Consider the following 15,703-nt stretch of genomic DNA (forward strand, 5'->3'; position numbering starts at 1 on the left):
AACTAGTAAGGGACATTTCGAAAGTGTTAAGAAATGGGTTGAATTAAAAAAAAAATTAATTGAAAAAGCTTTAACTGTCGATTATATGAATCAGAATTTATTTCAAATAGAAAAAAAAGACGGACATCTGTTTTAGAAAGAATTATTTTTGTGATTCAATTTTTGACTGGACAAAATTTAGCTTTTAGGGGCAACAGTCAAAAACTATTCGAAAAAGGTAATGGCAATTTTATGAAATTAATTGAGACAAATGCAAAATTTGATAGTGCAATGGCTGACCATATCGGCAGTTTTTAAAAAGATGGCAAAAAAATGGCACATTATTTGGACCATAAAATCCAAAATGAAATAATCACCTTACTAGGAAAAAAAGTTAAAAAAAATATAATTGAATCCTTAAAAATGTGCAAATATTTTTCAATTATCCTTGACTGGACACCTGACATTAGTGATCAATAGACTTCGGCAAATATGCATATTGCATATTTTGCACACTGTGCATATTTTATGCAAATATTTCATATTTTGGCATATTTGTATAAAAGTTTGCATAAAGTGCATAAAAGTTCAGATTTTTATACTGTATTTGAAAATTTTTAAACATACCAATTTATTTCAATTCTTGTATAAAATTTTGTAGTCATTTTAATCAAGAAATGATCCAAGTACGTAATCTCTACAGGTACAAAACATTTACAATTTCAAAGAAGATCAATTTAAGTAGCCCTCAACATTCTTAGAAAGTCTCGGTCACTGAGGCATTCAGTTATTGGATAATCGCTAAGGGTTCGCTCATTTGCATTTTATGATCTAATCCCCAAATCTATCTACAATTTATTGTATCTTAACAGCAGGTAAACGGCTAATAGTTTTGTTCCTAATTTAGGGATTTTCCAAAATCTCCCAGTTTATTGAATTAGGTACCTAAACATTTCTAATTTGATGCTCAGATTTGTAAATCATTTTTGTTTTGATATTCAAAGCGTAAACACTCGTTGTGCGTAACAAAAAGGAAGATTGTGATTTTATAATGCCTAAAACAACCAGTGCTTCAACTTGGATTAAACCTTATAAAGAGCTGTCTATGGATATGGGAAAAATCTACTGTTCAGTCTGTGGCAAAATTGTAAGTATCTAATATTTTCTATTAAATATCTAATATTTCATACATACAGGGTGTTTCCAAATGACACAACGTTTGACTGTAGATACTTCTCGAAAAATTGAACAAAACGATATAGTTAATGAGGGGTCAAACTTATTTACTTTTCGAGATACAGGGTGTTAAAATTAAAAAAAATTAAATTCTTTTAGTTAATAACAACAATAACTTTAAAACCAATAAACGTATTTACTTGAAATTTAGTACTCGTAGGTTGTTTTTAAATGAAAAATAGCTTCCTTTAGTGAGAAAAAATTGTCCATGGTACAATACAATGGTGTGTATTTAGAAAAATTTTTCACCTTTACTTTTTTTTATGAAGTCAGCTATTCTAAAACACAATTATTTTTATTGTAATTGAATTAACAAAAAAAAAACTTTTGTTGAATTTTAAAATAAGTTATATGATGTACTAATGGTTAGTAACAAAAACTAATTTGTGGATTAATACTGCATTTAAAACACTTAGCGAGTGTTTTTTTCCAAACCAGTTATTTGATTAACCAAAAACACCTTGTATATTTTTATATTTTAAAGGTTGGGTTAAAATAAAGGTTTTTATTTTTATTTATAGATAGCATGTGAGAAGAAATTTCAGATAGACCAACATGTGAGAACTGCTTCACACATTGCAACAAAAGGAAAAATAGGAGGAAAACATCAAACTTCAATGGCTAAATGTTTCCAATCTACTTCAAAAAAATTAGATGAGCAAGAAACTTTTAATGAAGACTTGTGTCGCGCATTAGTGTCTGCAAACATACCGCTTTCAAAATTAGCAAATGTAAATTTTAGTTCGTTTCTAAAAAAATAATGCAAACTTAATGTTCCAAGTGATCGGTCTCTAAGAAGAAATAATGTGAACGGGCTATACTCGTCGGTGTTAATTAATATTAAGGAAGAAATTGCAGATAATTATTTTTACATATCTGTAGACGAAACCACTGATTCCTCAGGAAAGTATATTGCTCATTTATTGATTGGTGTTCTTAAAGAAGATACCTTACCAAAATCTCATCTTATTTCATGCCAGCAACTTGAGAAAACAAATGCTTTAACAATTTCGCGTTTTATACAAGAAACATTAGCAACTTTTTTTCTTCCGACAACTATTCCTTCTAATAAATTACTGCTTATTTTATCGGATGCTGCTCCTTATATGGTGAAAGCAGGACAAAATTTAAAAATATTTTTCCCAGATTTAATACATGTTACTTGTGTAGCGCATGGATTAAACAGAGTTGCAGAGGAAATACGAAAAAAGTTTCCTCTTGTAAATACCATGATATCCAGTGTCAAAAAAGTATTTCTTAAATCTCCTATAAGAATTCAACTTTATAAAGAAATGCTACCTAACATTCCTCTTCCACCACAACCTATTTTAACGCGATGGGGAACATGGTTAGAAGCAGCTAATTTTTATGCAGATCATTTTGTTAAAATAAAGAACATAATAATTGATACGTTAACAGATGAAAGTTCCCAATCTCTTTTGGATTCTAAACAAACTTTTCAGAGTAACTTGCTTCAACAAGAACTTTCATTTATAAAATCAAATTTTAGTTTTGTTCAAAAAACAATTACTCAGTTAGAATCACCAAAATTGTCATTGTTCGAAAGTACAGCATTAATAAAAGAATTTGCGTCATGTTGTCGGAACGTTAGAGGTAATATTGGAAAAGATATTTTAAAAAAATTTGAAGCTACTATGGAAAAAAATAAAGGTTACCATATTCTTTCTGAAGTAGTCAGTGTTCTAGCTGGAAATATTTCGGAAACAATTAATTTAGAACCAAATGTTTTGGTTAATTTGAAAAATACTCCCGTTACATCAGTTGATGTTGAACGAAGTTTTTCCATATATAAATATATATGTACTCAGACAGAAGCCACAAGTTTTTGTTAGAAAATTTTGAACACCACTTGGTCATTTATTGTTACCATAATTCTAAATAAGTTTATTCATACTTAAAAATGATGTAGTTACTTAAAATAAATGTAAATCTTAATGAATAGTAGGAAATATTCAGTTATGTACACTTTTTTTTTAAATAAAATTGTTACTATTTTACGATTTTTTTATTTATTTGTATGCATATTTTGTAAAATATTTGCATATTTTCGGGTAAACACGTGCATATTTATGCGCATATTTTCTACATTTTTATTTGCATATTTGCCGAAGTCTAATGATCACCTTATTCGAAGCACGCCTCAGAGGATCGAAAATGTATTAACTTAAGAAGGGTCCCGAATCATTACAATTATTGTTTTATTATTATTATTGTTTATTGAGTAAGGAAATTGTTTTGAATACTTTGTATACAATATAATCCTTTGCATTTAGCAAAAATTAGAAAATATTTTGATGCCCACTAAAGAGTGTTGCATTTTCAGTGTTACAAAATACAAAGTATATAAAAATTACATTTTGTCTTCCATCGACAACTAATAATCTAGAAAATAAGACATAATAAAAGTAGAAAGATATTAAGCTGAAATGTTGACAGAACTTAAGTATTTAAAATCACTTACCTAGAATCAAGAGAGCCATTGTTAAACGACAAAAACAACAGTATAAACAACAAAGTTTTGGTTTAGTTTCCTCCACTAGCACAGTATTAATTTTGAAACTGAATTTGTTTTATACACAATAAACTATTCGTTTCTACAAATCATGTACATAAACTATTCATCACTTTGAACATCTTCCTTAATTCTTACTAACAAAATATATGTTAATAAGTCTGGTATTTTGAACTCACGTCGTCGGCACGGCTGCAGCAGTAGAAGATATAACAAACAACGTTGTCAACTTTTTCGTAAAATTATTGGGATTTTTAAAACCAATGTTGATAAAATGTGTTCATAAAAAGGAAATTCCAATAACATAATATTCAACAATGTGTAATAATTTTTGTTGACGAAACTGGAAATGAATTTGCCTATGAAATATAAATACCAACCAAGGTCAAACTGCTTAATAAATTTCTCAATTTGTTAAATGTTAAAAAACCTCTTCATTGCAGTTAAAGTTTCGCTATGCTCTCCAAAACTTTATCAGGGATCTACAAGAAATGATTACAAGTTAGTTGTAAAACATTGAATAATTTAAAAATGAATATTCAAAACTAATATTGTTTCACCTATTTGATAATTGACCTGCATAAACACCAAAATATTTAGAAAATAGGGTAAGTATGCCTATGATGGCATACCTAACTTCACCTCTCGTTTTTTTTATTAAAATACATGACCATATTTGTTACAATTTTTTTCTTGTTCAGTTGAATGTACCAATTAAGCTGGACACATAAAGGTTAAACGGAATGTGGATTTTTATATTAAAAAATTGAAATATCAGAAATGTCAAGTGTGCCATCATAGGCACATTCCTTGCCTATGATGGCATGGCTGCATGGAATTTTCGCATTTTATTCAAAGAGAACAATAATACAACAAATCAAAAAGTAACACACATTAAAACAATTAAGAACATAAATCACAATAAAATATCTTACATTTTTTATCGACCCCAGCGCATTCATAGTGAAACCAAGATTGGCACTCCTGACATTTAATCCAGCATTCTTTCGACTTTGAGAGGGAATACAGGCCATTACAATACAAGCAAGCGACGTCGGAATCATCATCTTCAAAATTTTCGTTGTCGCTCGCGGATTCCTGTTCCTTTTCATCATTTCTCTCTATCCCTTCTTTTGCCATTCGGTACAATGTTTGTTTTTCAGGAAAAGTGTCATCCACAGATTTCCGTTCTAATCCACTGTTGTACGTAGCTTTTCCTTTAGGTTCTATCTTCCGTTTTATTTGTCGTTTAACTTTGTTTGCCAGTTTTCTTCGTTCTACATTTTCTTTTTCAACAACCTTATCTTTCAATTCTTCAATTTCAGGGGTTGAATTTATTACCCCTGTTTTTCCACGCTTCTTTTGTTTGTTTGTGTTTGACTGCGAAACACTTGGAATGGGTGATAAATCTTGGATTGTTATGTGAAGAGTATCCTATTGAGTATTTTCTAGAAGGACCCGTTGGCAGTCTTTAGGTGGGTGATTTTGTCCACTTTCTAGGTTTTCTTCTAGATTATAATCTGGATTGTTTAGATGGATGTTTTGAGTTCGATCTTGATTGCTCTCTCTAGGTTTATCTGTAACCAATGATGGAGCGAACATCCATTCCTCAAAATATTAGGATTAAAAGGTTGAATCCCTGTTTTGGCAAAGGCATTTATGGTATTAGCAGGAGTAGCACTTTTAAGGTAAGCTGTTTTAAGCAACCCAGCAACTTGAAAGTGCGTAACGAGTCTTCCATTAATTCATTTTTGAACCTTTTTCTGGGAAAAATAAATGCAGGTGGTACAAAAGTACCAATTGCATTTATTGAACATACAACTGTTAAATGCTGACCTCGTTCCGCACTGCTCAGTGCTCCAACTTGTTTCCGTCCCTTGGTTGCAAACACTTTTTGACGCCTTGTTTGAACAGTACTAAGACCTGATTTATCAAGGTTGAATATATTTTCGGATTGAAAATTGTATGTATCTAAAACTTTTGCTAAAGAGATAAAATATGCTTTAATATTGTTCTTATTAAATGCTTGTGCTCGCGCGAGAGATGTATTTTCTGGTGTTCTGAGTGAAATGGTACTATTTCTTTTTAAAAAACCCCTCACCCACTTCCATCCAGCAAGACGAGTCGTTTGGTTGAATTTGTGTTTGATGTTTTTTATCTCAGCAAGTTCGAAAACTAATCGTCTCAAATTTAGCGTTGTGAGACCAAAAAATCTTGTTTCCATATCAATCACATGAGTAGCTAACTCTTGCTCAAGATGAAGAGGTAGTATAATTCTTCGGCCACCCAAATCTCCTTTTCTTCCACCGGAGTTGTTTGCAAAAGTAGCCGGAACATTAAAAGTTTTGGAAGCCAACAGCCATCCCATCTTCTTTTCTTGGATGTGTTGAATTGCCATATTTATGTTCTCTTCCGACCACTCCTGCCTATGTTTCTTGGTAGACGCCATATTATCAAAGGCCCTGCAACAAAACAAAGCCTTTATATCTGATATCAGGAGATATTCGACTAGGTATAACTAGATAACGACAATCCAATTTTTAAGGATTGTACTAAACCTTTAAGGATATTTCAGATATACACTTAAATTTACTATTGACTGAATTTACTTAAGATTTTGTGCAATTTGAAAGCTCCAAATTTGTTTAAAAAACCCTACAAAATGGTACTGTTTATTTACTTTTACCTTAATAAAAGTAAAAAGTTGAGTTTTTGAAATTTTTGCAATTATTGCATACTGTGCCATCATTGGAACACATCTGCTATGCCGTCATGGCAAGTACGCATCAGATTTAAAGCAGAGCGTTATTTTCTAGCACCACAATGGCAGAAGTTAAAATACATTGCCTACTGAAGCTTAATACTAATCAAAATTGCATACTTAGTTTGGATATTTTAGTCTTATAATATAAAGGTCTTGATAATAATCACCGTAGCGTCCGTTATATTACCAATACCTTACATTTAGCAAAACGTGCTTTTTAAAGGACTAATTATAATCTAGGAAATACAGTATACTCCCTCTAAAACGAACACGGTTATTACGAGGTTTCGCTTATAACGAGGTACATTAGATGTTCCGTGAAATTTCTATTGAACTATAACCCTCTATAGCGAGGTTATTACGAGAAAAAATAAGATCGAAAAACGTGTTTTTTACGTTTTTGGCCCAGCCGTGGCTATAAATAAATACCCTTTTTAACTGCCGCCCGCAATAAACTTCTTCTGTTTAATCTACCGACCGATATTGTGTTGTCGTAAATTTACAATTTATGATTTACAAGGATCACTGTAGGGGTTTGACCATTCGCACCTAATAATAAGAAGGTCCTAATAGACAAGATGTGGAAAGAGCTTTAAACCTTGTAAGAAACTTTATCCAAAGACAAAACACAAATGAAGAAGCATACAACTGTTTCATGTCTTAAGAAAATATGATAGATAGAATGATACTGGACAAGTTAAAGCTGTCAAAAATGACAGACTTCTTTCAATTGCAGAAACAATAGTTTATGTTATCCTTGAAAATACGCTATATACAGATTTACAGAATGCAGATTTTTTGTTTTAACGTATATCATTGACAATAAAAGTAAACAACTCTTTTTTGTTTTAATGTATTTCATTGACAATAAAAGTAAACAACTTTTTTTCAAAAACGCCATTCAAACAATATTTAGCAACTTATATTGTTCCGAATGGCTTCACTATTATAGGAAGTTATTGTTTTAGAAAACCAGATATTCATATGTACGCACAGTATTTTTGTTCTTCTTCTTCTTTTTATATAGACATGACTCTGTCTGTTTTTCAATGTGCCTCCAGTAAGTTGTCATTCCATCGTTTGCGTGGTCTTCCTACTGATCGTCTTCCTATTGGGGAACCGTCTCTTGCCGTCTTTACTACTCTATTTGTTGTCATTCGGCTTATATGATCGTTCATATAAGTATTTTTGTTGTTTGATATAATGAGATCGGCTTATCACGAGGTAATTAGTCTGCCATTTCAGTTCTCGTTATAGATGGAGTCTACTGTATTTAGTTTCATTTTCTTGAATTTCTTAATTCTCTTCTCGTTTTTGGTGTAATTTTTTAATAAATTTATGTTTTTTTTTTGAAGAAATTTTGACAGTTCATACTTGAACAATACATAAAAAATATTCAAAGGTTGTTTCAAAGGACATTTTGTCCACCCGGTATAGGCTAAACCTGATAACTATTAAACCAAGTTCCACTAAATACTTTAAAGTCTAGAACTTGTTAGTAAGTGACAATTTGGAACTGCATATAGTCCCTTAAGCAACTGGCAGGACATAACAAAGTAACTTAGTTATGGGTTCCATGGTATAAAAGAATTTCAAGAACCTTTTATTCGACTACAACCTTTCTGCGGTATATAGTTAATGGGAAAAGGAATTTATAATAGCCTACTGGGAAATATGCCCCAACGCAAAGATATATGTCTCTGGAGAAGAAATCGAACAGGTAAGGCAATTTAAATACTTGGGTTGTTTGCTGAACGAGGGTTGGGACACCCGAGAATGAAATAAAGAGCAGAGTTGAACCAGCCAGAAATGCTTTTTTAAGGCTTTCTTAAGTTTCTGACTGATCGCAAATTGGACTTCAACCTCCGATACAAGATGCTTAAGTGTTACGTGTGGCCTGTTTTCTTGTACGGAATGGCAGCATGGACGTTAAAGGCCAGTTCCATTAACAAACTTGAAGTGTTTGAAATGTGGTGCCTGCGTCGAATGCTTAGAATATCATGGACGGACTGGGTCAGAAATGAGGAAGTTCTCAGAAGAGCGGGCTTACAGGATAGGGAACTTTTTAGTTATGTAAAAAGTAAGAAGACTGCATACTTGGGACACATATTACGAGGAGAAAGATATACTTTTCAGCAACTGATACTCGAAGGGAAGATAGAGGGTAGGTGGGATGTAAAAAAATGTCATGGCTGCGCAATATTCGACAATGGACAGGAATCCACAGCTATGAAATGCTTCGCAATGCTGCTACAAACAGAATTATTTAATCCTGACTATTTAACATCTCACCTGACAAGACGATGTACGGTGGACGCCTACGCAGAAATGCACGGCATCTTAAGAAGAATAAGACTGGGAAATATTCCAGGGCAAATCCAAGCCAAAAAGTTATTACAAATTACAAGTAAGAAACAGCCGAATCTATTTTCCGTAATTGATTATTCACAACTTCTTAAAACCTTACACAAAAAATCTTACAAGTCTCTGCATTTCAATTATTTTTATAGTGAATCTTAAAATTCCACTGCATAATAATATAAATTCAAATAATCTGGCAACGCCGCTCGAATTATAATGGTCATTGGTCCAGCGTACGTCACAGGAAAAACCATAAACCTAATGAGTCTTTGCCTGCTAATGATAATTATGTAGGCATCCATTAATACCAAATGCCAAAATATCGACTTGATTAAAATCCATAAAAATACAGTTTTGTTTGCAGATGAAAAACTGGTTTTGCCTTTAAACATTCAAGCGACTGTTGACATTATTATAATGATGCAGGAACATTATTTATTTTATTTATTATCAAAAATACCCATGTTTATGTCTTAAATAGGAAACGCGAATGAAACAACTATCTTAAATGGTACTTCTTAGTATTATAAATCTTTGATATTGTAGTTTTTATATTGGTTAAACTTATTTATAAGGTGTTTTTATACAGCGTTTTTCATTGTAATCCATGATTTCGCTGTTAGAACGCATTTAAAAGCAAAATAAAGATTTATAAAAGTAATATAGTACTATGCAAATCATACATAACAAAAAACAAACAATCTCAGGGGTGCAATAAATCAGCTTAGGTTATACTTATCTTTTCTCGTGGCTTCCAGTATCCCTTAGTTGTTCCTTATCGGGATAAAATAGGAAAAGGAAATAAATAGAAATAACATAAATAAACAAATACAAATATCTTTTATTATCAAAAGAAATAATATGAAAATTTATCAAATAAATTCCATGGGCTTAACTGTCCCAATGAAAATTGTACAACATAAAATAAATTTAATTTACCAAATATTTATCGGTTTGTTTTTTTATAACATTGATAAAACAACATAAACAAGAAATTTGGATATTCGTAAAATAATTCATATGAAAATTTTGAAATATTGGAATCTTTGTTCATATGTTTTTGTACTCAAAAAAAATAAACTTCTGAATATTATAAAAAGAAACTTTTTAAATTTATTAAGCAATATTAATAATTATCCTTTGACGTTAAAAAAACTTTATGATATTAGCAATGTAAATCAGAAAACTTTAATTAATTTTTTTTTAAACTTTTATAAAATTTATGGTATCTTAAAATAGCCATAACTTTTGATCTTCTGATGGTATAGAGTCTTTTATTTGAAACATACAAAAAATTTCTGTCACAAAATATTATTGACTGACCTTTTAATTCACACACGACGATGTCTCCTCTCGACCAAAACAGCTCCCCCTTTTGTTGATTATGTTAGGCTACCAATCAAAGCCTTCTCCGTTCTAAGTATCAACCTGTCAGCATACCAGCAACTCTTTCTCCAAAACACGAGCAGGCCTCTTTTACCAGTACTCGTTCAACAAACTCCAAAATTCTCTCCTCTCTTTCATATACTAACAATCTCCTGAGACCCAAGTTTTTTTTACTTGGTGTTGCAAATATTTTTAATAGTTATAGTTGTGACTTACTCACTTGGACTTTATAGAATCAAGGAGGTATTCGACTTCTCAACTTTGACCTATCGCTCGTTCCACCTTTCAGACACCCATTTCTAACTATTAACACCACTGGCACTTGCTACTGACTACACAAAACTTCAACGGCTTCTTTCGGGTGACCATCACATAATAATCTTTTCTATTCAAAACTTTCAAACATTCACTCTCTTTCATCCCCATTCCAAACTCGTTAACCAATCAGAAAATTCCTATTTTTGATCTCCTTTGAATCAAAATAGATCTCAACGTGTTTGTTGTTTTGAATGTTGTTGAAATGTTGAATTTATTTCCTATCCTTTTAAGCTTTTCCGATAATCCTTTTATGTATGGTATTGTTATTTTCCTCGTATTATTCCTTGCATATGCTGTAGGATCTTGTTCTAAGTTGTTTTGTTTTATTCGATCGATTGTTGAAAATTCCTTATTTATAAACGATATAATAATAATATATATCTATTTTGTCCAAAACCAAACCTAACAATGAACAAGAAAGGACAAAGAATTCCATTTATAAAATACCTTGTGAATGCGATCAGTTTTATTTAGGTGAAACATCAAGACCATTAAATGTTAGAATAAGTGAACACCAATCCTATATTAAAAATAGAGAATTTGATAGATCTCAAATATGTAAACACGCATGGGATAATGAACATAGGGTTCAATGGAATGATTCAAATATAGTCCTAAAAGAAACGGATGGTAAAAAGAGAAAAATCAAAGAAGCGGCTCTAATTATGCTAAATGAGACCAATTGTGTCGCGAATTTCTCGGCAGAATGTAGTAGGATCTGGTTACCCATATTGAAAGAGGAAGTTATTAAAAGGAAAATACCAGTATTGGTAAGTCAGTAACATATAGAGAATACATCATTTATGTTTTTTAAATAACAAACATATAAAATCGGAATTTGGTGTTTATTGAAGGTAAACTAAATGCGCGATCAAATACTTACCATTTCGGGATAGTATTATGAGGTTTTTTCCTGGTTTTTCCCTCATAATTTACTATGGAATCACTAACAGGAGAATTTTACTGTCATCATGGCATGTATTTGTCTTTTTAAAGACGAATTACATGTTATGATCTTTTCTGACGGATATTCTCAAGTTAAAGTTGATTTCATGTAATCGAATGAACTATCTTATAAGTAAAGTCGTCCCAGGAACGCAACTCAACAATATTGGCAATATTATTTTAAAGTCGTCTACTTTAAAATGTATAATGTATGTCTGAATTGTCAATATAGATGAGTCAGATAAAATTAAATTATTAGAAGAATTTTTCACTAAGTAACAAAAAACAAAATTTGTTTAATTTACTAATGTTTGTATTTTGAGAACGATTTCCGAAGTGGAAATTGAAACGTCAATAAACGTATTTTAACCTTTAATTGTGGCTTATTCCCATTTAAATAGTAATTAATTTAAAATGCCACAAGAAAATAGCTTCAGAACAATATTTATAATATCTTCTTTACTCCTTTTGTACACATTTTTTGTGTATGAATTCAGTGGAATTTATATCGTGGAAGTAATGAAAAAGGGACCTATATTTGGTAATGTATTTACCACAGGACAGTACCCTCGACCGTTCTAGAGTGAAGTTCGGTAACTCACTCATAGATGGCAGCAGTAGTGACATCATGGAAAATCGTAAAAAAAGGTTCCATACCGTGACTTAAATTTGTACAAATTTGTGTAATCGAGAACCCAACACTGTTTCTACTATTAATTATTATGGCTACAGTATGTGTAGCTAGTTCCCAGCCCTAGTTGTACTATTGATTATTATGGCTACATACAGTGTGATTGTTTGGGTTTACAAATCTTAAAATATTTCCATTAAGTAGTGGTACCTACTTAATAATGGAGATATTTTAAGGGTCCAACCCAAACAATTACACTGTATGTGTACACTAGTTCGTAGTTAGTAGTAAATATTGATCAGTATATAAAAACGCAATATTTTTTACAGACCGAAAAAAAACCTTATACCAAGAAGAACTTTTAGCTCTGCTTGATGAAAGTGACATAGACGAGTTTGATGACTCTATAGCATACGAAAATTACACACCTGATTTGAGTGATTTAAATGATCTCGAATCAGCCTGTGATACTGGAGAGAAACGAAGAGACAAGTTAAAAATTTGAACAGGAGAAAACTCTTAACGAGGGTGAAAATTTAAGGGATTCCGAATCAAATGAAGATGAAAAGGAGATTAGCTCGACAGAAAGTATTTATGACAAACAAGAAATTAGAGGTGTAATTCAAAGTGCACACACAGATGAAGTCGAGACGGAGGGTGAAAACTCAGCAGAAAATGGAATTGTTAATGCTGTCCAAAAAAATAATACCGCGGAAGCTCATAAAAAACAGAAAATGAAAAAAATAAATTTCAAATTGAACAAAAAATTTTAACTGAAAAATAAATTTCCAGAATTTGAAACTAACTAACTAACTTATCAGATTCAAGCAGCGAGTTTTTATAACAATGATTTTTTTGAGTTAGCACAACTGCTTCTCAGATTCGAAATTTTATGGGAATCACTTTAATTATATAATAGTATAATAAAGTATCCAAGAATAAATATGTATTGGGCTACCCATTACCGTGTTTTTTTAATAGCGGCTTGAATAGAAAAAGGGCAGAATAAAGTTCACTAAATGTAATGTATATTTGTGTATTTGTAAACAGTCAATATTATCTCATACAGCTGTCGATATTGTACGCTTTTTTTAATATCATCATCATAATTGGCTCCACAACTCATGGTGGGTCTTGACCTGCTCAAGGATAAGTCTCCATTCTCTCCTATTCTTCGCCTTGGCTTTCCAGTTTCGTACTCCCAACATTCTCAAGTCTTCCTCCACCTGATCCTTAAATCGTGCTCTGGGTCTGCCTCTCCTTCTCACTCCATCTATTCTTTGGTTATAAATATGATTGCCGGCTCCATCTCATTCATTCTCTCTATGTGACCTAACCACCGCAGCCGGTTTATTTTAATGGATCTAATAATATCAGGTTTGTCATACAGGCGGTAAAGTTCGCTATTATAGCGTCTAAGCCATAATCCGCCCTCCTGGACTCCTCCATAGGTATGCCGGATGAAGAGTTCTGTATATCACTATTTTCGTTCTTTTTGTAACTAGGCTTGTTGTTAAAAAATTTTTTATATAATAATATATTAATAATAATAATAATATGTAGTTCCTCTGGTTGTTATTCCAGATTTTCTTATCGTTTTCTCTAGTGCAATATTGAATAGAAGGCATGATAGGCTGTCTCCTTTTCCAAGTCCTATCTGAGACTGGAACGTTCTGGAAACTCCGCTCTGCACTCTAACTTTACACTCGACTCTTAAAAGGGTCGCTTTCACCAATTTTACTAAGTGTACTGGTATGCTGAATTATATCATGGCCTTGTACAGTGCGTTTCTTTCAACACTATCATAGGCACATCTAAAATCAACAAACAGGTGATGAGTATCAATGTCATACTCATATGTTTTTTCCAGAGCTTGCCTTAGAAGAAATATTTGATCGGTCGTTGATCTTTCTTTACGAAACCCACACTGATATTTACCTATTATGTCCTCATAATATTCCGATAGTCGGTGGTAAAGAATATATGCACATATTTTGTATGTTACGTTTAAGAGGGTTATTCCTCTGTAGTTGTTACATATTGTTTGATCTCCTTTCTTGTGGATAGGTACAATTATACCTACATTCCAGTCTTCTGGCAATCTTATTTGCTTCCAGATCAGTTCTACCAGTTTGCATATACAGTATGTCAGGTTTTTTTGCCATGCTTTAAAAGTTCTGAAGGAATGCCATTTGCCCCAGGAGCTTTGTTTTCTTTCAATTTTTGTATAGCTTGGATGACTTCTACCTCTGTTGGGATGTTATCTTTCTCTCTTTCGTTCTCTCTCTCTCTCTTTCGTCGTCAATGTCTTCGAGTTGGATTTCTGATTCGTGGAGCCCTGTCTTACCTCTCATATTTAGCCTTTCCTCGAAGTTTTCTGCCCATCTTTCTAGTATCTGGTATCTGGTCCTGATCACCAATGATCTCCCCTGTTCTATTTCTAACGATTGATAATCTAGGTTTGAATTCTTTACTGTTCTGGTTAATCCTCTTGTAGACCTTTCGCGTTTCTATTTGTGCCTTATAGTTCTCTAGTTCTTTTAGTTGGCTCTCTATATACTCTTTCTTCTTCTTTTTTAGGTATTCGTTTTTCTTCTCGTCTCAGCTGCCTATACTCTTCCTCTGTTTGTCTCGTTCTTCGCCCTTGAAGTCTTCGTACCAGTCTGACCTTCATTTTTTACGTTTTTGCTTTCCGATAACTTCAGTTGCCACTTCTTCCAATATGGCTCTACACTGCCTCCAATAGTTGTTAATATTTTCAACTATAACATCCTTGCAGCCTTCTAGCTTGCTTTCGATACTTTCCTTGAATCTCTTAGATATCTCAGGGTTCTTCAACGCTTCTACTTTAACCCTTTCGTCTTTAACTCCATTTTCTTTCTTTGCATTGGAGATTCTAGCATTTAGTTTAGCTTATAGTAGATAATGGCCCGTGTCTATGTTTGCCCCGCGTCTTGCACGTACGTCTACCACGTCGCTGAAGTGTCTTGCGTCAACCACCACATGGTCGATTTGGTTTACTGTAGTCCCATCTGGACTTCTCCATGTTCCCTTATGTATATCTTTGTGCCTGAAGCATGTGCTGGCAATCACCATGTTCATTGAGGAGGCTAAGTGTATTAGTCGATTTCCGTTGTTGTTTGGCTCGTCATGTAAACTGTGAATTCCAGTGGTTGGCATGTATTCCCTTTCCTTACCTATCTTGGCATTACAATCTCCTATTACCAATCAACCTTTACGTCATTTCTAGGATTGTTGTATGATATTTTCCAGTTGTTCATAAAATTGTTCTTTTTATTCATCCGGCCTCTCCTCAGTTGGTGCATGGGCGTTTATTATTGAATATTTAACGAATTTACCTCTGATTCTTAGTGTGCATAATCTTTCTTTGAGAGGTTGGAAGTCTATTATAAGGTGCTTTACTCTTTTATTGACTATGAATCTCGTTCCTAATTTGTGTTCCGTTGGATGGCAGCTATAATATATTGTATAATTCTTTTTCTCTAATATTTTATTTCCCAACCATCTCATTTCCTGAAGTGCAATTATA

At 32.4% G+C, this 15,703-nt stretch overlaps 1 protein-coding gene across 1 annotated transcript in view; it reads right to left on the reverse strand.

The window, feature by feature from the left end:
* Positions 1-3,990, reverse strand: part of LOC140451833 (uncharacterized) — a 68,017-nt gene extending 64,027 nt beyond the window's left edge. Inside the window, exon 1 of the mRNA XM_072545732.1 lies at positions 3,698-3,990. Coding sequence (XP_072401833.1) covers positions 3,698-3,716 — 19 coding nt within the window. The 5' untranslated portion in view covers positions 3,717-3,990. The remainder of the gene's footprint in view (positions 1-3,697) is intronic.
* Positions 3,991-15,703: the final 11,713 nt, after the last annotated feature.

This window comes from Diabrotica undecimpunctata, chromosome 10 (genome assembly GCF_040954645.1).
Source record: "Diabrotica undecimpunctata isolate CICGRU chromosome 10, icDiaUnde3, whole genome shotgun sequence".
In the NCBI taxonomy this organism is placed as follows: domain Eukaryota; kingdom Metazoa; phylum Arthropoda; class Insecta; order Coleoptera; family Chrysomelidae; genus Diabrotica; species Diabrotica undecimpunctata.